This window comes from Rhinatrema bivittatum, chromosome 14 (genome assembly GCF_901001135.1).
Source record: "Rhinatrema bivittatum chromosome 14, aRhiBiv1.1, whole genome shotgun sequence".
NCBI classification, from domain to species: Eukaryota; Metazoa; Chordata; class Amphibia; order Gymnophiona; family Rhinatrematidae; genus Rhinatrema; species Rhinatrema bivittatum.
Window position 1 is genome coordinate 40349843 of NC_042628.1, and position 25764 is coordinate 40375606.

General features: G+C 43.5%; 1 protein-coding gene across 1 annotated transcript in view; it reads left to right on the forward strand.

Moving 5' to 3' along the window:
- CCNF (cyclin F) overlaps positions 1-25764 on the forward strand; it is a 99367-nt gene that overhangs the window by 50966 nt on the left and 22637 nt on the right. The window contains exons 9-14 of the mRNA XM_029577188.1: positions 4832-4983; positions 11791-11955; positions 12737-12860; positions 13599-13779; positions 15593-15680; positions 21532-21631. Of these exons, the coding sequence (XP_029433048.1) occupies positions 4832-4983; positions 11791-11955; positions 12737-12860; positions 13599-13779; positions 15593-15680; positions 21532-21631 (810 nt within the window). The remainder of the gene's footprint in view (positions 1-4831; positions 4984-11790; positions 11956-12736; positions 12861-13598; positions 13780-15592; positions 15681-21531; positions 21632-25764) is intronic.

The window sequence follows — 25764 nt, forward strand, 5'->3', positions numbered from 1 at the left end:
AAATATGCATTTACAGTTTGCAAAATTCCACCTTTAAGATCATCTGGGCCCTGCTTTATCAAATAAGATGGATAAAATGAACATGTCCCTTTGAATGAAGATAAAATCCCCTGCAACTCAGTCAAACCTAATGGGGGGGGGGGAACAGTTTAAACCATTTGTAACAGTGCTCATTAAATCTACCTCCTCCCTCTTCCCCTTCTTCAACTACACCAGCAACTGAGGAGCAGATAGTCTCAGCCTCTCTGATAACCATCAGTCTTACCCTTCAAAAGTGTACAGAATCTTCTCCATTTAACAAGTCTGGTATCCTGTCAGCTGGGCAACAGGCCTTACCCAACATCTCCTGCAATACCCCAAAAATTTCTAGTGACTTCTCCACCTTCTCAATCTGACCTTCCCAAAAGCCCTTCTTGGCTTGTCTAATTTAAAAATAAATAAATTAAAAATAAAATAAACATTAGCTGACAATGCCACTTTAACTTTTCTGTCCAACTGAGATTTAATCCATTTTCTTTCCAATTTCCTAAACTCTCTGCTCTTTCCCTAACTCTAAAGTAAACCATGGGGCTAAAAATAACCTCTTCCCTCACTTTTTTTTTTTTTTTTTTTTTTTAAAGGGGGCTATCATTTAAAATTGTCTCCAATTCTTGAACCTATTGTTCAACATTCTTCTTTTTTCCCAACAAATATCTCCATTTATAGAAATGCTCCAGATCAATCTTGCTGCTGCTTTCTACTTTGCCCTGAACCTCCTCCAAACTCTCTTCCTAGAACAAAAATGTGAATAAAATCGCCTTATGATCAGACTATATACAACTTCCTCCTTCCTTTATTAACTTATCTGAGCCAATAATCAAACCCAATACGTAACCTTTCCTGTGTGAAGGGAAATGTACCAATTTAGAGAGAAAACATTACTAAAGCATCTACCAAGTTTTGAAGAAATCTGCACTGTACATCCTCCATATGACAATCAAAATCCCCTAATAAAATCTGAAAATGGCAATGCCACTTCCCCCAATAAACTCAGTAAGATCCTCCGCTCTCCTCATACTAAATCCCAGAGTGGAATAAACTACTAAAATCCCCACCGGAACCTTCTCCCCTACTACCAATAGGATATATTCAAATTCTGATATAGAACACATACCACTGTTGCCACCCCTCACATAGATACAGAGCATTGGTGCACCAGGAACTATGTGCTATCATCAACCACATTGGTGTGTCTGCAGCTGGATGTCCAGCTCCTGCTGGAATCTTTATTGGCGAGGGCCTAGATGATTCTGGAAAAGAATCTACCTCCTGGTTCCACTCCATCCATGATGATGATCTCTCCTGATGGGCTGGAGGAAGGTTCACCAATATGTAGATAAAGGTCTAGGGCCTAACAAGTGCTGCCCTCTCTGAGGCCTTGTCTGCTAGCAACGTGAGGTCCAAGTCCACACCTTGACATAGCTGTTGGGCTCACTCGGAATTCTTGTGGGGTTACAGCTGAGGACTTCTCTGATCAAGAGTCTATGGGGATCGGTCTCTTCCAGAGGACCTTTTCCTTTACTGACCCAAAGAAAATGATATATGCTGTTCTATTTACTTTGCAAAAAAGGAAGAGTCCAGGGCAGAATTGCTTGGCAGCCCTCAAATGATATTGTGGCACTGTCTGCTCATGAGATCCTTGAAGCACAGATGAGAATGTGGGAGAGGCCCCTCTGTGGCTCCAGTTAATGATATATCTTATCCAGAAGGTGCTCTGATTAAAAAAAAAAAAAAAAAAAGCAGCAGTTGGTAGTTGGATCTGCCCTCAAGATGGCCAAGAGATCTAGAACCTATTTGTCTGCCCCCAGGAAGAGGCTTTTGTATCTGGACCGCTTAAGAGAAACTCCCAGAAAATATATGCTCAGTGCCTACATAGTGGTGTTCCGGCTCGTCATAAGCCAATGAATGTAGAACATACCAAAAAGCATGATACCTTATTCACTGGTGGACAAGGATATGAAGTGTGGAAAACCCATGGTCTGGTCAACTTTTTTTGATGTTTTTGAAGCTGCAATCAGTCTCTGCAGTCGATATTGGTACCTTGTAGACTCTTCCTGGCTGTGAGCCTCAGACTCTTCCTGGCTGTGAGCCTCAGACTTCCAACCGGATGTCCAGGAAAAGCTTGCTGACCTAGCTTATAATAGAGAGAATCTCTTTGGAGATGAGATGGTTAAGGATTATTGTGTGACTTCAGATTCTCTCTTCTTCCAGACCATATCCACTCACCAAGAGGTACCTGAGTGGGGTGCTGAGGTGTTTTCCTCCACCCCCTTAGTCTCATCAGTAATGCAGTCCTCAAGCTTGCCCTAGACAGCAGACAACTCCAAAACCATGAGCAGGGTTTTGACTGGATTTGGGAAGCATTAGCCAAGATCCCAGTATCTGTGCCAGAAAACCTTTCTGTTAGGAGGAGACTAAGGTTTTACTTAAAACAGTTGTCACAGAATAACTTCAGACACTTGGGTCCTCTACATAATTCAGAGGATACAGATTTACATTATTGGCTGTGCCTTTAAATTGCCCACTGAAATCTGGTTGGTAGTGGTCTCAGCATCATGAATTACTGCAAAAGGGATAATCCTCTCTTGTGGGAGGAGGGTTCTTGCCTGAGTCATGTCTCTCAATGCTAGTGGAGGAACAAGGATCAAATGCTGCAACCACACTGTAGCACGGCCTTGAAACATAGAAATGACGGCAGAAGAAGACCAATCGGCCCATCCAGTCTGCCCAGCAAGCCTCACACTTCTTTTTTTTTTTTTTTTTTTTTTCTCATACTTATCTGTTTCTCATAGTAACCTTTGGTTCTATTTCCCTTTCACCCCCACCATTAATGCAGAGAGCAGTGATGGAGCTGCATCCAAGTGAAATATCAAGCTCGATTAGTTAGGGGTAGTAACCGCCGCAATAAGCAAGCTACACCCATGCTTGAGATGTGCTCTTGACCCAGCCAGTCTTCCAAGTAGGGAAACACATGCACCCCCAATCTGCAAAGATACATTGGCACCACTGCAAGATATTCTGTGAATACATGTGGCGCTGACCCCAGGCTAGAGAGCAATGCACGATATTGAAGGTGGTGGCTCCCTACTACAAATTAGATATTTTCTGTGACCTGGAAAAGGTCTATGTGGGTGTAAGCATCCTTCAGATCCAGACAGCTTAGCCAGTCCCCTTTTTCAAGGAAGGGAATCAGGGTGCCTAGGGAACCCAATCTAAATCTTCCCTCTTTGGTACTTGTTCAGAGCCTTCAGGTCTAGGATAGGACTGAGTCCCCCTGTTAGTCCAATACAGTCAAACCCATTCCACCAGACGAAAGAGTGGAGATTTTACTCTAAGTACCTGCAGATCAGGAAACGAGTTGTTGGAATTACTTTCTAAGAATCTTTTCAGATGACATAATCTTATTCAAATGCATGGTGATCAATTATGGAATGCTGTTAAATTTGCTTTTATTCCTGACTGACCTTTTCAGTTCTTGAGGATATATCCCACACAATGTAGCATTTTATATAAACTGAACTCTGGCTCTCTTTCTTTAAAGAGGTGGTGTAATCTAGACCAGTGCTTCTCAATCAAGTCCTGGAGACACACCTAGCCGAGGTTTTCAGGATATCAGCAATGAATATGTATATGAGAGAGTTGCATGTACGGCTTCCATGGTATGCAAATCTATCTCATGCGTATTCATTGTGGATATCCTGAAATCCTGACTGGTTATGTGTGCCCCCAGGATTAGGTTGAGAATCACTGTCCTAAACTTCCAGTAAAGGTTCAAAGCGCAATGATGAACTGGCACTCTGCTCTCCGAATGAGTCCTCACGCTACATAGGTCTGGTGCCTTCTAAAGCAGTGCCTCCTAACCAATGTGCTGTCAGACCTGATTAGGTGGGTCCTGGAAATGTCACCACTGCTTGATGCTCGGATAGACTAGCACCTAGGTTCTCTTCTCAGCACCTTGCAGCAACAAGAGAAACCCAGTGGTGGCTGGCTGTTAAAGCTCCAGCAGCTTCTCTAGGACAACATGCAAAATCCTGCATACCTCCACTTTCTAGCTACAGCATGAGTCCTGAAGCGAAGTAATCAATAGGCAGCATATGTGCAGCACACACATTTCACATAGCACCTTCTCTTTCCTCTCCTGAGCCTTTCCAGCCTCTGTCCTATCCTTACTGAGTGAGATGGGGAGAGTGCACTGCATACTGGATGTGACTTATTCTGAATGTTGGGAGGAGCAGCAGCAGCAGCCGAGGTAACAGAGTTGGCTGCCCTCACCACACAGACCTTTCTGTTGTACTGCATATAGAGGGAGTTGGTCCATTATGTCAGCTTCACATGCATCTCTGCCCCCTCTCTCCATGCATATTTTTTTTTTTAATTTGGGAGAGAGACTGGTGTGGCTTTCAGTGCTTCTCTAGCTCTTTTGACTGTGTTCTCTCTGTGCATTACAACCACATTTCTGTTAAAATAAGTGTGCCTTGAGTTTGAAAAGGGAAATGCTGCTCTAAAGAGTCTCTCACCTCTCCCTTCTCCCTTCTTCCTTCACCTTTCCTCATCTGTAATACATTGACAGTTTTGGAGACCCTCTTGGTAATTCTGTTCTTTAGAAATCAAAATTAGATTTGCTGTTCTTAAATTTTGAAGTGTAAGTCTTCAGATAACACCAATACATATTATATATGGCTCAATTGTGTATTTTCCCCTTTTTAAAGCTTTGTAAATTCTTCAGAGGACAGTCTTTAATATGACAGTTCAGAGCCCCCTTTCTGATTTTTGTGTCTCTACTCTGCCTTAGATATCTCTGGCCAAAGCTTGTGGGAACAGGAACCAGCTGGGCCTGGAACCCAAAGCTTCCAGTGAGCTGGTGTCTCAGATCTTTCAGTCCTCTCATCCAGTCAACAAGCAAAGCATCTACACTGTGCAGAGGGGAATGAATGATACAATGAGGTAACTATGGATCGGGCTGTCGGGTAGGGGGAAAAAGTGTGTTCAGTTTTGGGGGGTGGGGGGGGTTTAAGAAGAGATTTGATGTAATAAAAAAGCATTTCATGATGAAGAACCTCACAAACAGGTTATTTCAACAGCAGTATCACTTAAGGGAAGAAACTTAATTTTCAAACATGAAGGCACAATTTCTGTATAAAGCAGTAAATTAGTGAGAAATATGTACCTACTGTATTAAGAACATAAGTATCAGGCTGAGTCACAGCAATGATCAATTAAGCCCAGCATCCTGTCTGACAGTGGCTAATCTGAGATCTGCTGAGTACTTGGAGAGAGACATCCAATTGTTGCCTGCTCCCAGGAATAAGCAATGGCTTTCTCCAAGTCTGCCTAGCTAATATTTAGAAATGTTTTGGGGTTTTTTCCCCAGTTTCTATCTGCTACTCAGTGTCATGGAGAAGTCTCCTAGTCCTTGTGCTATCTGAAGGCATAAATAACCATTCCTGTTCATACCCCAGAGCAGTCCAGATGAGTGGGCTTTTCATCCCTACCAGCAGATGGAGGCAGAGAACTAAAAACTGAGGCACTGCTACATAACTGAGTGCCTCCTGCAGTCCCTCAGTATTTCTCTGTCTGCAGCAGATGGTGGCCTGGTGGCTCAAATGATTTGAACCTGGATGACCAGAAGATGGTCTTGGGGTTAGTCTGGAGATGGATCAGGATGACCCAGCAGATATCACAGTGGATGTTGATCAGGCTGATCTTGAAGAGGTCCCGATAACAGAGGGAGATGAGCCATGGCTGGTTCTTTTCTTCCGTAAGGAGAAGTTGAGGCCCCTTATTTCCCATGTTTGGAAGGAACTGGGTATTAAGTTGGTCCAGGAGGAGTCTGACAATGAAGGGGTAGATTCAGTGTTTGGACTTTTGAGGCCCACTGAGAGCCTTTCCTCTCCCTAAAAGGATCAAGAGGCTGATGAACTAGGAATGGGACTTCCCAGAGGCGAGCCCCAAGGTGGCTAGAGCCAAAGTAAAATTGTATTCCCTCATGGAGGATATCCTGCAGCTGCTGATATTGCTGAAGGTGCATGCTTTGGTCTTGGCGATCACTAACAAGTCGACCATTCTGGTTGCGGGTTTGGCAGGACTATAAGCTAGAGATTCCTCGGGAGAGGATGTTTGAAGTCTTGGCGCTGAGTCTGCGATCGGCGATCTGTGGAAGTCTGATGCAGAGGGCCTGTTTATGCTGGATCCAGAAGTCTCAGGATACGTCTTCAGCAGACACTGGTGGTGTTAATAGCCAGGCCACTCAGGTGGAGTTCGGGATTGCATGAGGTTGACGCGCTTTGATGTGAGCTGGACTTCGGCCAGGAATATGCCCATGGCAGTCTCTGTGCGACGTCTACTGTGGTTGCAGAATTGTTCAGCTGATATGTGCTCCAAGTCTCAGCTCTGTAATCTTCCTTTAAAGGAAGGAAAACTGTTTGGGGAGGACCTGAAACAATTGAAGGTTTTGGGGGAGTCAAAAGGGAATAAACTGCCAGAGCATAAGATAACAGGAAGTCTTTTCCACTTTGCTCTAGGTTTCGGGAGTTGGGACGGTTTTTTGTCCCAACACTATCTTCGGGGTTCTGGTAGGCAGCAATCGTTTTGCAGTGTCTGTAGACTTCCCTGAGGGGGCTCCGACCAGGGTGCCTGTGGCGGTAAGGTTTCACAATGAAGCCAGGCTGGTCCACTGTCTATCACAATCTTACAAAGAGTGGACTAGGATTACCTTGGACCAATGGGTCCTAGAGGTAACAAGGGTCGGCTATGCATCACAGAAGCTTTCATGGCTCATTGCAGTGTCCGAGGCAAGCAAGTGGTGATTCGGGACATGTTGTTGCCTTCAGTTGCTGGCGTGATAGTGCCGGTAGCAGCCAGGGATCGCAGTCGCGGGAAGTACTTTTTTTTTTTTTTTACTGTTGTACCAAAAAAGGAGCCTACAAAAAGGTGAAATGTGATGTTGTGGATGGTGATAACAGTAGTTTGCCTCAGTTTTTTGGGCCTCGCTGGAATTGATGGAAGTCTACCTGCATATACCCATTCAGTAAGAACATCCAAAGTTTCTTTGTGTTACGGTTCTGGGGTAACTTTTCCAGTTTTGGGCCCTCCCATTTTGGTTTAACTACACCTCACACGTTCACAAAGGTGATGGTGGTGGCAGCAGTTCTCCTCTGGGAGGGGATCTCCGTTCATACTTACCCAGATGACTGGCTTATCTGAGGGAAATTGGAGGAGGTATGCTGGTACTGTGCACACCGTGATGGATATGTTGTGGTCCTTGAGCTGGGTGGTGGATTTGGTAAAGTCACCTGAGCCCTACCTAGATAGTGGAATACTTGGGGGCAAAGTTCAATACTCAGCTCGGCAGAGTGTTTCTCATCTTGGAGAGGATTTGGGATTTAGGATTATCTTCAGGTCCTGAGTTCAATGGCATCTATGTTGAATTTGGCGCCATGGGCTCTTGCCCACATGCACTCTCTACAGGAGGCATTGCTGTCACGCTGGAATCTGTCATCAGAGGAGTTTCATCGGCCTTTACCACTGCAGAGTATTTTCAGGTCTAGTCTCTCATAGCTATGTAGGCCCAATTTAAAGGAAGGGATGGGCTTGAAGGTTCTGGACTGGGTTATAGGGATCACAGATGCCAACCTCAAGGGTTGGGAGGTGATCTGTCAAGAACTGGCACAAGGACTGTGGTTGCCAGTGGAAGTATCCTGGTCTATCAATCGCTTGGAAATAAGAGCAGTATGCAGGGCATTGGTGGAATTCCTTCCATAAGTCAAGGTCGAATGGTCAGTGTTTTTGGACAATGGAACAATGGTGGCTTATATCTATCGGCAAGGGTTGCCCAAGATGTCCAGGACCTTTTTGCCTGGGCAAAGTGACATTTACAGGGGATAGCCGCTTCACATGTTGTGGCAGTGGACAATGAGCAAGCGGACTTATCTCAGCAGGAAACAGTTGGACTTGGGAGAATGGGAGCTGTCGAAGGAGGTATTTGGTTTTATCCAGCCTCGTTTCGAGGTAGTTCTCATCTGGATCTGATGGCATCAAACAACGCCAGGGCAGCAAGTTTCTTCAGCTGCAGTTGCTATGACGGCATAGACTTGATTTGTCAGCATAAACATGGCCGACAAATATCCTGCTATGTGTTTCCTCCGTGGTCATTAATAGGTCGAGTGTTTAGGCACATCAAAAGGCATCCAGGTCAGGGGGTGCTGGAGAGGCTGCATCATCCGTGGTTCGTGGATGTCTTTCAGCATGCAATTGATGGGTCCCTGAGTGGCTCATTTGCAGGGGCTCTTAGGCAAGGTCCTATTTTCTTGGATTGGGCAAATCTCTTGTCTTGCGACTTGACTTTTGAGAGCAAGTGCTTGTGACAGGATGCTCTGAGCCCACCATTTTCAAGGGCTTAGTTTGATTTCTTGCGGGTTCAGGTGGCAGCCTTGGGGTCTCTGAGATATACGCCAGGGAAAAGATTGTTGGTCTCATATCCAAATGTCAAGTTTTTGAAGGGAGTCTAGCATCTGTGGCCACTGGTGCATAGATTGGGTCCGGCAGGGAGTTTAAACTTTGGTCTTGCGAGTGCTTTGTGGTAGGGATGTGAAGCGGGCTTCGGACAATTGAAAATATCGATATTTTCAAAATTGTCAGAAATCGGGGGCTCCCCCAAAACGATAGGAAAACCCCACGATATTGTTCGTGGGGGGTTCTCTTATCGTTTTGGGGGAGGGCGGGAAAAACGGCACACAAATAACCCCTAAACCCACCCCAACCCTTTAAAACTAATCCCTTAGCACCCCCCCCCCCCCCCCCCCCGAAAAACATTTTACAGGTACCTGGTGGTCCAGTGGGGGTCCCGGGAGCGATCTCCCGCTCCCGGGTCGTCGGCTGCCACTAATAAAAATGGCGCCGATGGCCCTTTGCCCTTACCATGTGACAGGGTATACGTGCCATTGGCCGGCCATCCAGTGCTCCCTCCATGTGACAGGGGCCGGCCAATGGCACGGATACCCTGTCACATGGTAAGAGCAAAGGCCATCCGCCATTTTTATTAGTGGCAGCCGACGGCCCGAGAGCGGGAGATCACTCCCGGAACCCCACTGGACCACCAGGTAGCTGTAAAACGTTTTGGGGGGGGGGGTTGGGAGGGTGGGGGAAGCTAAGGGATTAGTTTTAAAGGGTCAGGGCGCAGCCGATAAACAAAACCTCAATCGGGCCGGATGAAAAAAAAAAACCATGATGTGAATCTGAACCGGAATCCGAACAGATTACGGTTCCGATTCACATCTCTACTTTGTGGGCCTCTGTTTTTAGCCATTGAGGAAGGCATCATTAAAGGACCTCACACTGAAGGTGCATCCCTGATTTTGTTTGTGTTGCCCCAGATGATGGTATTTGTGACTACTTTGAGACTTCTCGTAAATGATTTTTTGAATAAGCCACGGTATAAATATTGCACAGTTTGAAATTGGTGCATGGAGATTCTTGGTTCAACCATCGCTGACTGCATTACTTTTTGTTTTTGCCCACTATGTCTGGCAGCTTTCCCTCTGGGAAGGGGGAGGAGTGTTAGACTAAAAGACTTTAATTTTTTGCACGTTTTAGAGCTGCTTCCACCATCATGGAGTCGAGGATGCTGTCCTCTTGTGTACTGGCACTTAGACTTCATTTACATTTATTAAATTTATAGACTGCCTAACACACAGGTCTAGGCAGTTAACAATAAAACACGCATAAAATACGTTAAATGATTATAAAATAAGACACAATTACAATGAATATTAAAATAAACTAAAATTTCAAGCCATTAAACTCAAGAATAACTCAGGTATAACTCCAGGTATAAAGTTCATTTTTTGTCTACTGATGTGCTATTTTTTATTTTTTTATTTTTTTATAGTAAGTTCCTGCCAGATTTAAAGTTGGAAATCCTGGAGCTTTTTATGTATTGGAATGGCTGTAATCAGTTTTGGAAGCTGAATGAATGTTAATACTCCAGGAAACACTCTAGTGATAGCTTTTCATCTTCTAAATTAAAAGGAATGGCAGCTGACCTCTCTTAAATAAAAGTAGGCTATGTCAAGTCACCTAGTGCTGGTATACTCTTTATTTCTGGAGCACGAGAGCCAGAAGAGATCAATGTCATTTTTGTAACTTAAGATAGGCAGTCCTCTAAGACTCAACTAGAAATCTCTTGAAGAACCATTGTTGGTTATCTACTGATAGTGGAGGTCACTGAAGAGGTTTTATGGAGGATTGCTTGCTTCAAACATTTCTAAAATGGGTTGTGCCATTATTGCTGGAGGTGTTGTAGGAAGATGCTTCACATAAGAATGGACAAAATCCATCCACATTCTTAGAACAAAAGGATGACATTTAGTAGGGGCTGAACAGTGTTGAAAATGAAGCAGTAGATTCTGGTGCTATAATTGGAGATTTATGATTCCAAAGTGGCGCATCAGCACTGAAGATTTTTTGTGCCAATGATATCTATGCCAGAGTTAATGGTGCAGGCAGCACCGACATTTTGAGGACTCTTTGGCGCTCGCTCTTCACATCCCCAGTTTTCAGCTTGGTAGATTGGTGCAGTGTCTCTTGGAAGAGGATGGTGTCCATGGAGACTCCCTCCCCCGGATATGAGAATTCTGATCTATTAATAAAGTTTACTTAGGGAATAACCACTGCTATTAATTGCATCAGTAGCATGGGTCTTCTTGGTGTTTGGGTAATTGCCAGGTTCTTGTGGCCTGGTTTGGCCTCTTTTGGAAACGGGCTTGATGGATCCATGGTCTGACCCAGCATGGCAATTTCTTATGTTCTTATCTAAGAGTGATCTCCTAGATGACTCTGACCTTTTGAAGCTACGACTGGGGTATCTGAAGAAGCCCCTTTCTTATCCAGTGGGGAAGAAAAAATGTCACCTTCAGTTTTTTTAATTTGAGCTTGTGGGGACATTTTTATACAGGCCGAGCGGGCAGATATATGTGAATGCCCAAACAATGAAAACACAAGTTATGGAGATCTGGCTAGACATCTTATGATGATAGTGGGAACATCATTTGAAAAGCATTTTATCTGAATGAGATCCTTTGTCAGACATAAGGAATAATCAAGAAAATGTAGAATATTAAACTTTTTTTGGAGGCTTGAAGAACAGAAAAGAATTGAAATGAGAGCAAAAAAATATAAACTAAGTGAAAGCTCACCAAAAAATTTACAAAAAGAAAACTGCAGCAGCTAAAAACTGCAATACTTTGCTTTGGTAGATAAAAGACTGAGGAGGCTCACATGGGGACAATTCTACATGAATTCCCATGCATGCTTGCACACTATTTTGAGCTAGAAGACCGCAGATTCCATGTTGGCGCCATCAGATGTCATCTACTTATGTGAATGGCTTTGTCCTACTTGTCCACACAAAATTAAATGGTCTAAATCTTTTGAAAATATTTACTTAATGACAGTGCTAAAAGCATTTCTTTAGAAAATGTCACTTGTTTTAGGCAGAGTATTTTGCAGTACTTACTTTGTGGATGTCACCTTAATGTCCACCTGCTAGAATACAATTCATATCTCACTGATTCAGCTCTGCACTCTTGCTGGGGGTGGAGCATTAGGGTCTGAGGGATAGAAACCTATACAGAAGAAGGAAATCTTGGATTTTGAGTGACTGGAGAGAGTAAATTAAAAAAAAAAATCAGTTCATCATTACAAGAGTTAGGACTTTGTTTCAGCTTGAGTTTCACTTAGTTTCTTTCCTTTTAGGTACATTCTGATAGACTGGCTAGTGGAAGTTGCTACCATGAAAGATTTTTCCAGTTTATGCCTTCACATGACGGTGAGCTGTGTGGATCGGTACTTGAAGCTGAGGTCTGTGCCTCGGGCTAGGCTGCAGCTAGTAGGAATCACCGGTATGGTCATCTGCACACGGTGAGTGCTCGGACTGATCTGCTCCTGTGGACTGGCTGCATTATTCCTCTTTGGTGTCTGTTCCATTTGAAACCTGTTCAGTGCCTTTCACCACTCTATCAATGGGAGCAAATCAGAAGTTGATGCACAATTGGTGGTGGTACATTGCTTGATAGTTTTACCATCTCTAAACAACCATTATGCTGATATAAATCTGGGAGGACTCCTGTAATTGGGTCAGAAGCTTTAGAGGAAGCTATAGAAGATAGGGGACACACTTGCATTTTGTGAAAGGTTGTGGTCTATGAATGCATTTGAAATAAACTTAAGCTTTCAAGTACTATCCTGCATTGCATATCGGAGGGGAATTATGGTTATTTGAAGCTAAGGTTGAATGAATAGCTGAAGCTATTGTGATGCTGGATGTTCCATCTCGTAATGAGGGGTCTCAAAACACCTACTAAATTTAGTGACAATAGTACTAACTTATTTAACATGGGAGAGGAAGTTATTACCCAAGACCATTACAGCCTCTCTGCCCTGCCCTCCCCATCTCTTACCAGCCTAAGATCAGGCTGATCAGTCCTGATTTTATTCTGTTGAATAGATGGAGATGTAGCCCAGTTTTTCTTAAGAAAAACTACATTTTTATGCATTCGTTAGCATAAAGAACTAAATCTGCCTGTTAGGGGAGGGGAAATGAGATAGCTGACAATGCCTGGATTTTAGTGAATGAGCGTAGTGCTTGGTTTAGGAGATTCTATAATTTTTTATTTTTTTTTTTTGTGGATTTTCATTCCAGTTTCATTAGTAAAGATATTCTAACAATACGAGAAGCTGTATGGCTGACGGACAACACCTATAAATATGAAGATCTGGTGAGGATGATGGGAGAGATCATCTCAGCCCTGGAAGGGAAGATAAGGGTGAGCGTGCTTGGGGGAATTGGGGTTGTTTTTATAGGAGTTATAGTGACACCTGCATCAGTGGTAAGTTCTGTGCCTTCACTGTAGCCATAAACTGGATCTAGTTTTCCATCACAGGTATGGTTTTGGGGTTCCCCCCGCGCCCCCTCCCTTACGTGAGTGCTTGTGCACACATTCTAGAGGGTAGGATTTACAATCCAAGGCCTGCACCCATTTTTATTGATCTCATATGTACTGTAAATATAAATTCAACAATAGTGCACAGAACTTAAATTTATTATTTAAGTTTGTGCACTATTGTTGAGTGCACAAATTAAAATATTAGCGTTCTGGTTAAAGTGGTATTGTCCAGTTTAATTGTTTGCCGCACATTATTCTGCTGTGATTTATTTAAGTGTGTGCCTTTTACTCCGCCCCCTCTGTATGCTTGCTGTAAATATAAATGACATCTTTAGTTCAGCTAGCCATCCATTTAGACTGCTTCAGAACAGCCATGTAAAATTCAGCTGCACGTGTTTGGATAAGGTAAAAAGACAGCAAGCTGTTGCCTTTAAAATTACATGGATTTATTCTTGCTAATAGAACTTGCAGAAGGTACTAGGAGCACAAATATAGCTAACTTTTTTTTTTTTTTTTTTAAAGTATCATTAAAATTTGTGGTCAATGAGGTAAGCGTGGGAAAACTCTCGTGAAATTAAAACATTTTGAGTTGCTTATTCTGATCTTCTCTACTTTCAGATTCCTACACTTGTGGACTACAAAGAGATGCTGTTGAATATAATGCCATTGGAAAGAAAAGCCATGCACCTGTGTAGCTACATCTGTGAGCTTTCTCTGCTCTATACAGACCTCTCGATGTACTCCCCTGCCCAACTGTGTACTGCAGCACTGCTACTTGCAAAGATACTACATAATCAGGGTAAAGCATAGGCTACAACTATTGTCCAACATCCAGGTGTCTGCATGAGCAAAAGGGCATTGGGAGAAATGGTTTAATATTAGCTATAAATTAATGAACAATCTCACTCACAATCTGGATAAAAATCTTTAGACAAATATTTGAATGACCATCATAAGGCACTGGGTAGGCACTCATAAATCTGTGCATCAATCCCCATCAGTGTGTTGACACTTATATTCATCACCATTTGTGTGTGAATCTCAAATTTTCTGAGACTTTTTTTTTTTTTATATATTGCTTTTAAAACTACATGGTTCATTTAGAAATGTACTTATCATGGGAAACAAGCCCCACTTAGGGAACGTTCGTGTGTCTGAAATTCACGTCTCTTTCAAAGATTTTTTTCTGCACCCAACATTGCAATGTTTCAGAAGGCGAAACTGACTTCCTCCTTCAGCGGTTATTCAGATCACACAACCAATTAATCTGAGTCCAGGTATTTTGTTAATTACATATCTTGAGAGAACCATAGAACAGCGTTGATGCTCTCAAAACGGTGGAGTTTAAAAGTCTCAGAAAATTTGAAACTCACACACACACACACACACCCCGAATAACTGACTGACTGATTATAAATGTCAGCACACTGATGGGGATTGATGCACAGATTTGAGTCCCTACCCAGTGCCTTATGATGGTCATTTAAATATTTATCTAAAGACTCAAGTTTATCCTCTTGATTATGAGTGAGATTGTTCATTAATTTGTGTGAATACATTTGTATAAGTTTGGGGTTTTGATTTTGTATTAATATTAGTTACAGCAGAGTGGACTACTTCAATGGTGCAGTTCTCAATCGCGTCAAGAAATTGCACTGTGGGAAGGTACAAAGTCCAACCTCAGAGTAAATGGGTTCCATAAAGAGATCCCAGGTGATCCCTAAACAGTCTTTTAGCTCTATCAAAAATAGTGTGGTAGATTACTATCTCAGTAATTGGGAGCTTTGGGCAAGACCCCTTCTCAGTCTTCCTCATTGCATATGTGTGCTTGTGTAGACGTATGTTTTGTCCCCCTGAGCTCATGCAATGTGAATCTGAAAGTGTGCATGGTGTGAAGCATGCTTGTTTTACTTGTATGGTTTGTGGTGGTGGGTTGTTAAAAATAAAAATTTGAAATTGGTGCAAAAGTAGCTTGAGGGAAGGGAGTCTGTTGTTGGTTAAGACTCACCTATTTGCTGGGCTCTGGAAGGAATAGCGACCCTGCTTGTCAACTGGATGATTACTACTGCAATGTATGCTGAACTGAAAATAGGGGGAAACCCCTGGATAGCAGTGGACAAAGTTCCATAGTGTCCAGACTGTCAATCCTTGTCATGGATGGCAGTGAGCTGGGCAGGTTTTTTAATCTGGCTGTAATCCAATGGAATATGCAGTGAACCATCAAAAAAACTGGAAAGCCTGTGTGGCCTCTGAGTATTTTCTAAGGTCCTAATCTTAAAAAGAATTTACACATGTAAATGGCTTTTGAAAATTGCTACCACAGTATGTTACATTTATGCATGTAATGCCTTTGAAAACTACCTCCTAAGAGTGCTGCAACACTGAACTCTTAGATCATTAAGCTTACTGTCCCTTTCTCCCTTAGTTTGAAAGATGGACAGTTTGGCTAGGTGCATTTTTTTTTAACTAGTTAGTGCTCTAATTTAGAAACACTTGGATACAAAGTAGGATGTATAGGAACATTTAAACTATCACTTGCTGTGATTCATTGTCAGGAATTCTACTGTTGCCCTTAGCTGCGTCTTGAGCTTGGTTTTGTCCTGTCTTTGCAGTACTCTCTTGGTCCAGTCAGCTGGCCGAGTATACTGGATTTTCCCTGGAAGACCTGACCCCCTGCATGCTGAGCCTTCATAAGAAATGGTAAAACATGCTAATTGTGAAGAAGACAGAAGGTCTTGTGCTTCTTGTCAAATGTATAATATGGTTTTTAATACGTTTGTATTGCTTAAACTTTGTGGCCGAGATTAGTTTAAAACTCAGATTTACAATCCCTTTATGCCAGTGTCTAGTTGCTGGCTATGGCTGGGATGATGGATTTCAGGGAGATGGGCAGGGTTGGGAAGAGAGGCAATTAGTGAACACAACACTCCCTGCAAAGGGTATCTAATGTGTTCAGACAACAAGTGCCAGCCCACAGTTTTAGGAGCAGGAGACTCTCTAGCTTCTCTAACTCTATTTTATTTTAAATGTTTGGGTTTTTTTTTTTTCCCTTCTCTTCTGCTGTGGTTCCTCAGCCTGGGCCCTGACTTCAGCAGCTTCTCCTTGGCTCTGGCTGGTAGTGGGAACCCGACACTGAATTTTAGGCAACCTGGTGCCCAGAGTCCTATCCCCTCCGGCCCAAAAACAGCAGGTGATTGCGAAATACTGCAGGGCGTAGAGCAAACAGAAGTAGAGCACTGGCACCCCTCCACTGTCAGTTGTTAAACTTTAGAATTTGGTTATTTTATTTTTAAACTTTCAACCTACAACTCTCAAATCACATGACATTTTTGTACTTTTATCTGTTATCTGCCTGTCTGACCTCCAGCTCTAGTGTGTAGCTGTCTTGTCTCTTATCTTCTGTGTAGCTGTCTGACCTTTTGCAGCCAGGGGGAGCTGCAGTCTGTCCCAGAAGCTTCATTATTCTAAACCATCTGCAGGAGACACTGTTGCCTTTCAAAGCAAGCCCCAACCCTGTGAGGAGGAAAGTGCCGGCAGGTGGGACTCGCAACAAACAGAAGATACATAGTCTGTCAAAGTGCATATCAGTGGATGGAAAGCCATTCTCCATCCATCATCTATCTAAGTTCATGAAGGATTTGTGCAATATGAGACTTGGGTTGTAAAGCCACTGGTGCCATGGATCTTGATGTCTCTTGGTGCAATTGATGAAGCCTTCCTCTGAGCCACAGGAGTCACCTTCCTTTAAAGTTCTACTTAGTGGTATTTCTAGATGCCATCACTTCAGCCAGCTACAAACATTAGTTCATTACGCTCTCTGCCTAGAATTTCTCCACAACAGTATTGTGCTCTGCATTCACCCTAAGTTATTGCCAAAAGTTTTCCCAGATATTAAATCGACATCACTTCCATTCTGTTAGGACCCAGCTCCAGATACCATTGTAGATCTGGATATATCTGGACCTGCATCTTCCTCTGACCTAACAAGATCTGCCAAAGGCTGGGTGTACAAATTTAAAAAGCATGAGGATAAAATGGATCCCTGTTGTACTTTAAAGGGAGTAGGATTAAATGGACAATTTTCTCAGTGGAAAAGGGTAAACAGTGGAGTGCCTCAGGGATCTGTACTTTGACCGATGCTTTTCAATATATTTATTAATGTTCTGGAAAGGAATACGATGAGTGAGATAATTTTGTATCATCCGCAAATTTTATTTAGAGAAGCTATATCACAAGCGGATTGTGACGTTACAGAAGGACCTTGCAAGACTGGATGATTGGGTATCTAAATGGCAGATGAAATCCAAGTGCAAGGTGTTGCATATAGGGAAAAATAACCCTTGCTGTAGTTACATGATGTTAGGTTCCATATTAGGAGCTACCACCCAGGAAAAAGATCATAGTGGATAATACTTTGAAATAGTCGGCTCAGTGTGCTGCAGCAGTCAAAAAAGCAATCAATGTTAGGAAGGGAATGGTTAATAAAATGGAAAATGTCATAATGCCTCTTTCGCTCCATGGTGAGACCGCACCTTGAATACTGTGTACAATTTTGGTCACCGCATCTCAGATACAGTTGCGATGGAGAAGGTACAGAGAAGCGTTACCAAAATGATAAAGGGGATGTAACAGCTCCCCTATGAGGAAAGGCTGAAGAGGTTAGGGCTGTTCAGCTTGGAGAAGAGACGGCTGAGGGGGAATATGATAGAGGTCTTTAAGATCATGAGAGGTCTTGAACGAGTAGATATGAATTGGTTATTTACGCTTTCGGATAATAGGACTAGGGGGCATTCCATGAAGTTAGCTAGTAGCACATTTAAGATTAATCGGAGAAAATTCTTTCACTCAACGCACAGTTAAGCTCTTGAAAAATCTTGGTTTCCATTCCTTTGAAAATTATTCAGTAGAAAACTGATCAGGCTGAGCATTACTCCCACATAGATCACTAGTAGTAAAAGCCCATCCAAGGATTTATTTATTTATTTAATTCTTTTATATACCGACCTTCATGACGGGAGTCATATCAAATCGGTTTACATGGAACGAAGGGGTAACATTCTTATCAACCGTTTAACAGTAAAATAATCAGAGGAGGTAAAAAAGTTACATATAACAAGGAAATCAAACTTGGGAATAGAAGAAAGGAGGACAGAGATAACCATTGTGATTAAAGGGTTTCGCTATGTAAGTTGTCAGGAAGGCTTGAGATGTAGAGTTTCTAAAGTGAAAAGATTAAGGGAAAGCTTGGCTAAATAGCCAGGTTTTAAGTTTTTTTCAAAATGTTTGTAGACAGGGTTCCTGCCTGAGGTCCGGCGGTAAATTGTTCCAGATAGTGGGTCCTGCTATCGAGAATGCTCGTTCTTTGGTTGCGGTGAGGCGTGAAGTTTTGTTTGGAGGCACATGGAGAGATCCTTTGTATGATTCTCTGATGGGTCTGGATGAGGAGTGGAATTTGAGGGGGAACTGGAGATCCAACGGGTATTGTTTGTGGATCGTTTTGTGGATTATGGTGAGGGATTTGTGTAAGATTCTATAGTTTATTGGTAGCCAATGTAGGTTCTTTAAGATGGGGGAGATGTGATCTCTGCAGTTTGTATTAGACAAGACTCTAGCTGCTGCATTCTGGAGCATCTGTAATGGTTTTGTGGAGGAGAGTGGAAGCCCCAGAAGGAGTGAGTTGCAGTAGTCAATCTTGGCAAAGAGCGTGGCTTGGAGGACTGTCCTGAAGTCATGGAAAAACAGGAGGGGTTTGAGCCTTTTTAGGACTTGCAGTTTGTAGAAGCCGTCCTTTATCGTGGTGTTAATGGATTTATTTAAATTTAAGCGATTGTCAAGGATTACTCCGAGGTCTCTAGCATGAGAGATTTGGGTTGTATGAGGGAGCTGAAGCGAGGAATCTGAATGGTCGGTTGAAATGATGAGTAGTTCGGTCTTGGACGTATTTAGGACTAGATTCAGATTGTTGAGGAGTTGGTTAATGGATTGAAGGCAATTTTCCCAGTATAGGAGAGTTTTTGAGAGTGACTCTTTTATGGGGATTAATATCTGAACATCATTTGCGTAGAGATAATGTGTTAATCTTAGGTTGGTAAGCAGTTGACAGAGGGGGAGGAGGTAGATGTTAAATAGGGTGGGGGATAAGGAGGATCCTTGAGGAACTCCTACTGAAGATTTAATACTGGATGATTCTTTGTTGTTAATTTTGACTTTGTAGGTTCTGTTGCTTAGGAATGAAATAAACCATCTGTGTACAGAACCTGAAATACCGATGTCTGAGAGACGGCTTAGCAGAGTGGAGTGATTCACCGTATCAAATGCTGCCGAGATGTCAAGAAGAGCTAACAGAAATGCTTGACCTTTGTCTAGTCCTAAGATGATGTGATCCGTAAGGGAGAGGAGGAGGGTTTCTGTGCTGTAGGATTTGCGAAACCCATATTGATTAGGATAGAGAATATTATGATCAACTAGGAAATCCGAGAGTTGGGAATTGACCAATTTTTCAGTGATTTTTGCAACAAAAGGAAGGTTGGAAATTGGGCGGAAATTAGAGAGATCTTGAGTGTCTAGGTTTGGTTTCTTCAGAAGAGGTTTGAGTGATGCAGATTTTAGAGAGTCAGGATATATTCCTTGAGATAAGGTGCAGTTTATGATGTCTGCCAAGGGACTGGCTATGGTGTCTGGGATATGAAGGAGGAGTTTTGTAGGTATATTGTCTGAAGGGTGGCTTGATGGGGAAATACTGTGACATGTAGGAAGCGCATAACTGAGATGTGAGGGTAGTATATGCTATTCAGATAGAGGGGTGGAGCTCATTTTTTACACCTGATAGGAGAGAGTGGATTGAATATTAGAGGGGGTGGAGTGGAGCTGAAGAGTACAGAGGTGCAGAGCTCAGTTCTCCTATAAAAAGGAGGGGTGGAGCTGGAGAGTGCAGGGAGGGAGAGGGCAGAGCTCAGTTCACATACAGATACACAGGTATGGGGCAACTTTCCTGTGAGTTGGATGTGGTAACAAGGGACACAATTTCATTTTAACATTTAGTCCCTGGCCCTCACAACCTGGATCTTGAAAAGGAATTGATTGTTCCTTGAAGCATCTATGCCTAGTCTTTAGATGTCAGAAATATATGGAGCTTGCATCAGCTGAAGTCTCTCAAGTCACCCACTGTCATGGGACTTCAGTGTAATCTTACTCATCTGATAAAAACCCCTTTTGAGCCTCTAAACTTTCATGGGCTTAAGTACCTGACCTGGAATGTCATATTTTTTTATGGCAGCCACTTTGACCCACAGTGTTAGTTAGTTACAGGCTCTAATAACTTATCTTCCTTATACTAAGTTTCATCTTAACAGGGTGGTGGTGTGCGTTTATCCAAATTTCTGCCTTAACCAGCCTTTAGTCCTTCCAGTTTTTTCCCTAGGCTACAAGTTCATATAGGTCAGTGGTGGTCATCTCAAGAGCCACAAACAGGCCAGGTTTTTAGGAGATCCACAATAAATATACAGGATATGGATTTGCATACAATGGAGCCCAGTGCATGCAAATCTGTCTCGTGCATATTCATTGTGGATATCCTGAAAACCTGGCCTGTTTGTGGCTCTCTAGGACCAGAGGTGGCCACATCTGATATAGGTGAACAATCCATACAGCATTTACATTGCATAGAGCTGTTACCTTCTAATTGTAGGGGACTAAGGCCTATAGAAGATCTGTTCAGCTTTTCAACAGTCCTGGGATTTCTGTAATCAAACGAACGATTTCTAATTGCTAGCAGATTGCATTATCATATTATGCCCAAGCAGGTCTGACTCTAGAAAGACATCAAAGTGCAAAATGTTAGACCCATGAATGTGTTGGTGGTTCAGTCTATACATTTACTTCCCTTTTATTCTCTGGGTACTGACTCCCAATACAACAGTAATCTGTCTGTCTTCCAGAGACTCTGAAGGGTAGATTAACTCTATACCTCCCAGGGCCCATTTTTATTTTGCAGTTTCCTAAAAATGAACTAAAAAATATAAAGGGCTTTCCCTTTAAAAATATATCACCAGCCGAGGGCAGCCCTTTAGATAGGGATCCCCACTTGTGTGGCTCATTAATCTTGGAGAGAGTGATTTAGATTGCTTGCCACTGACCTCCATTTTGATATCAGTTTGCCCCTCAGACTTGCTTCACTCCTCCTCTTGCTTTTAGTGCTCCTAATGTTACCCATTTACACGTTTTCTAAATCACTCTCCATACATCCACAAAGCTCAATGAAATATTGAGTTTCTTTGATGACAAATTCAAACTTAAATGTTGAAAATGGTTTTTACATTGGTTGAAAAATGTATCCTTTTAAACATGCAAGTGTTGAACATTAGTTTCTTCTTTGCTTTTTTTGTTCTTAGCATATAGTTAAGTGATGTAAAATTGTCACAATCTGAAAAGGTGGTGCAGAGTTTGCTGTAGAATCAAACATGAACTGCCACAGAAAAGTGAGGGGCCTTGCTTATGTTCCCTATTCCACCTTCTGTGTGCCTTCACCTTGTCTTATCCTTTGTTTTTCTAGTTTCCATGACGATGCCCCAAAAGATTACCGTCAAGTCTACCTCACTGCTGTGAAGCAGCGATTTGAAGATTATTGTTACGATGGAATCAGTAAGGAAAAGGTGACTTGGAATCTGAATTCTGCCTGCCTATGCTTCATAGATTCACATAAAAAGAATGGTGGTTTTTTGTATGTGATGATGATTGTACTATGAGAAACTGGGAAAACCAAAATAACTCCGTTTTTGACAATTGCTGTACAGTCTTCTATTCCCAGTTCATCCCCTTCCACTTATTCTCTTTATTTTAAATTCCCCATCCACTGCAGGCAGATTGATCGAGCAGGTGCTTTTTGTCTCCATCTGGATGAGGTAAAGTCCCAGGAGACCATGGTGTGGCATCTCAAGGGGATGAGAAAATCCACTATAGCCTTTCCTTCTCACCCTGAAGTGAGATGATGCTAACGAAGTGGGAGTCCCCGGAGTCTGTACTACAGGGAGATGAAACTCCTATAGAAATTGTATCTGCTGCTGAGTGTTTTTCAGACTCCGACATGGGTGCCCTGGTCATGACAGTAACGTGATGTACCACTATCCCAGTGAAAGGAGGTGCTTCGTTGAAGGATCTTCAGGATGGAGGTCCCCTTGAAGAGCTTGTTTACCTCTTCGACAATAGATGTCCAGATCTCTATTTGTTCTGCCTTGGTGGTGTGTATGCTTCTTTGCTGGATTCAGCAGCTCCCGGAGAGTGAAGAAGTGGTGAGGATGAAGTCCACCGCCACATTTTTGGCAGATGCTCTCTACAGTTTGTTGTGGAGTTCTTCTTGTTCAGTGGTTCTCTGTTGCTGTTATGGCTGCACAGTGGGCAGCGGACTCATGGTCCAAAACACAAATGGCATGCTGCCTTTCAAGGGAAGGTTGCTGTTTGGGAAAGACCTGGGTCAATTGACTGACCTTAAGCTCTAGCGATTCCCGTAGGTTAAGGGTCAGTCTTTTTATTTATTTATTTCGAGGCTTTTTTATACCGAAGTATAGCGGGATGCCTTCACTCCGGTTTACAGGATAAACAACTTATACATAGTGGTGACCAATTGGTAACTTATACAAATATGAATATAACATCTTATACAACTTAAATAACTTGGTAAACAGATTGGTGACTAAAACAGTCACTGGGGCACTCTAGCAGGGAGCTGAGTTAGGGTGGGGGGGGCCAGGGGGAATCAGCTGAGGCGGGCTGGATAGAGGGCTGTGTAGCAAAAATTGAAGAACAAGTGACAAGGAGGAGAGGGCGGGAGGGGGGGGGGTGAAGGAGGATGGGGTGCCAAAGGGGTGGTAGGGAGACGGGAGGGGTGGGAGGTCAGGGAGGGGTTGGGGGAGGGTAGGACAGGGGAAGTAGGTGGAGGTGTGCGGGTATTAGTTAGGGAGGGGGGGTGGTAGAAGAAAGGGAGGGGGAAGAGGTGGGAAGAGGGATGTGGAAAGGCTTAGCCGACTCAGTCGCGGAAGGGTAGGTTGAAATACCAGGTTTTGAGTTCTTTTTTGAAAGATACTGTCATTGAGTGATCTTAAGTAATGGGGAAGGGTGTTCCATAATTTGGGTCCTGCGACGGAGAATGCTCTGTTCCTCGTGGCTGGCTGTTTGGCTATGCTGGGGGAAGGTATGTCTAGGGTCATTTTGCCTCTTGTTCTGGTGGCCCGTTGTGCTTTGTGAAGGTGAATCATGTCAATTAGGGCAGGGTTGGCTGCATTGTAGATTGAAGATTGAGGGCCAGCAGAGATTGGGGGCAGTTGCATGACTTCCGGGCATTACAGACTGAGGTAAGCAGTTCTCTGGCTCCTCCTCCCATAGTTTCCACTCTGCAAGAGGCAGGAATCTGTTCTTTCATGCCTTCTGAAAGTTGGGGTCCGGAAGGCCTGCTTCATGAAGGGCAGTAGGACCACTCGCTCTAAACCCCAATGGGCAGTCAATTGCAGGGATCTACAGAGAGTGAACCTAACTTATTTCAGAACAGAGGATACTAGAGATTATCCGCTCAGTATATGCACTGGATCTGCGGCAGTCTGTCTGCAATGCCTTCAAGGTTTCCCCATGTTCTTCAGCCAGGCAGCCGGCAGTCTGCAAAATCCTATTGGTTACAGCTTTTGCAAGCAGTGGTTCCTGTTTTCCTTTGGAAAGGAGACCATGTGACAGGGTAACCGTGCCATTGGCCGGCCCTTGTCACATGGTAGGAGCACTGGATGGCCTGCGCCATTTTTAAAGATGGCGCTGGCCGTCCAGTGCTCCTACCATGTGACAGGGGCTGGCCAATGGCACGGTTACCCTGTCACATGGTAAGGGCAAAGGGCCATCGGTGCCATTTTTATTAGTGGCAGCCGACGGCCCGAGAGCGGGAGATCACTCCCGGGGCCCACTGGACCACCAGGTCATATTTTAAAACCGTTTTTGGGGGGGGTCAGGAGGGTGGTGGAGGCTAAGGGAGCGGTTTTAAAAGGTCGGGTGGGTTTTTTGTTTTTCGGATCGGGCGCAGCCGGTTTAAAAAAAAAAAAAGAAAACCAGGCCGGGCAAAAAAAAAATGCACGATTTGAATCTGGACCGATTCCGGTTCCGATTCACATCTCTACTGGGCAGCATGGTTCTAGGTTTCTTAGAGGGCTTAAAAGATTGTGGCCTCTTTTTCGACCAGTTGTGCCTTCCTGGGACCTTAATTTGGTGTTGAAGGCCCTTTCAGGATCTCCCTTCAAACCTTTAAGGAAGGGCATCTCTGAAGGATCTCTTCTTGAACACAGCCACCTTAGTGTCTCTGCTCTGCTAGGTGAATTTCAGAGCTTCAAGCCCTATCTTGTTGAGATTCTTTTCTGACCATCTCTATGGATGCTGTCCTTTGTTGCAAAGGTTAGCTCCGTTTTTCATATTAATCTGATATCTCTTCCCTTTTCTCGGGAAGAGAATGGAAATGACTATCTGTCCCTTAGGTTTTTGGGATGCACAGAGGCTACCCATCAGGATCTAGAAGTTGCAAGTCAGACGAGCTGTTTGTGCTCTTCGGGGGATCGTGTAAGGGGGAGGCGGCCTCGAAAGTTACTCTGGCTTGCTGGATAAAGGCAGCTATTGACACTTATGTGCTGAGGGATAGAAAGCCTCCAGACTTGATTCGAGCACAGTCATCCTCTTGGGCTGAGGTGCAGGCACTTCCTCCCATGGCCACTTGGGTCTTCCTTGCATACTTTTGTGAATCATTACAGGCTAGATGTTCTGGTGCCAGCGTTCTCAGGGCAGCCCTTTCATTCCCCCACCTGAATAAGTAGGGCTTTGGTACTTCCCACCTGTTTGGGAGTGGACTGGTGTAGCAGGATGAGGTGGAAGGAGAAATTTTCTTACCTATTAATTTCCTTTCCATTAGTCTTACTACACCAGTCCAAGACCCTCCTGGAAAGCAGGGCGACATCATATTAGAGACTAGGTAGTTATTCTGTCTGTTAACTAGCTGTACATAGTTGTGTTCCTTCCTGGGATCTCTTCTGCTTTCCTTTATTCCCTACTTAGGTTGGAAGCTGCAAGAAGTCATCTTCTCGAGTTCATTTGGAAGTTTTATTATGGCATTCAGTTTATGGGCTCTGATCCAGAGCTTTGTCAGAGGTATACTGGGTTCCTGCTGTGATGTCACATGAGGAAAACATTGTTCTCTGCTTCTATCTGCTGGTAGGGGCAAACAACCCACTTGTTTGGGACTGACTGGTGTAAAAGATGGAAAAAATATTAAAAGATAGGAGAATTTCCCCTTGATTTTTGTATTTAGTTCTTGCTTTCTCAATGTTAGCTAAAGGTGAGTTCCCTGTACATACCAGGATCAGTCCAGACTGCTGGGTTATGCCTCCCTTCCAGCAGATGGAGTCAGAGAAAAGCTGAAAAGGCACCTCCCATATACCCTGGTGGGCCACCTGCGATCCTCCAGTATTTCTCTGACCCCAGCAGATGAAAGAGAGCATAACCTGCAGTCCTGATCCTTGCTAAATTCAGTGATTATTCGCTACCTTCAGTAAAAGGTTTGGCATTTAGGATATTCCCTTTCACCCTTGGCTAGATCAATCTTGGTTTAAAAAAAAAAATTAATTAAAATTATTAAATTCGGTCAGCAAAGGTGTGTGTATTGGGAGCGTCCTGAAGGCAAGGCAGGGCACTACCCTCATGCCATTTTTTCCCCAGAGATTGTGTCCCTGCCCAGTGAGCTGGGGAGAGGATTTACCAGTGGGCTGGT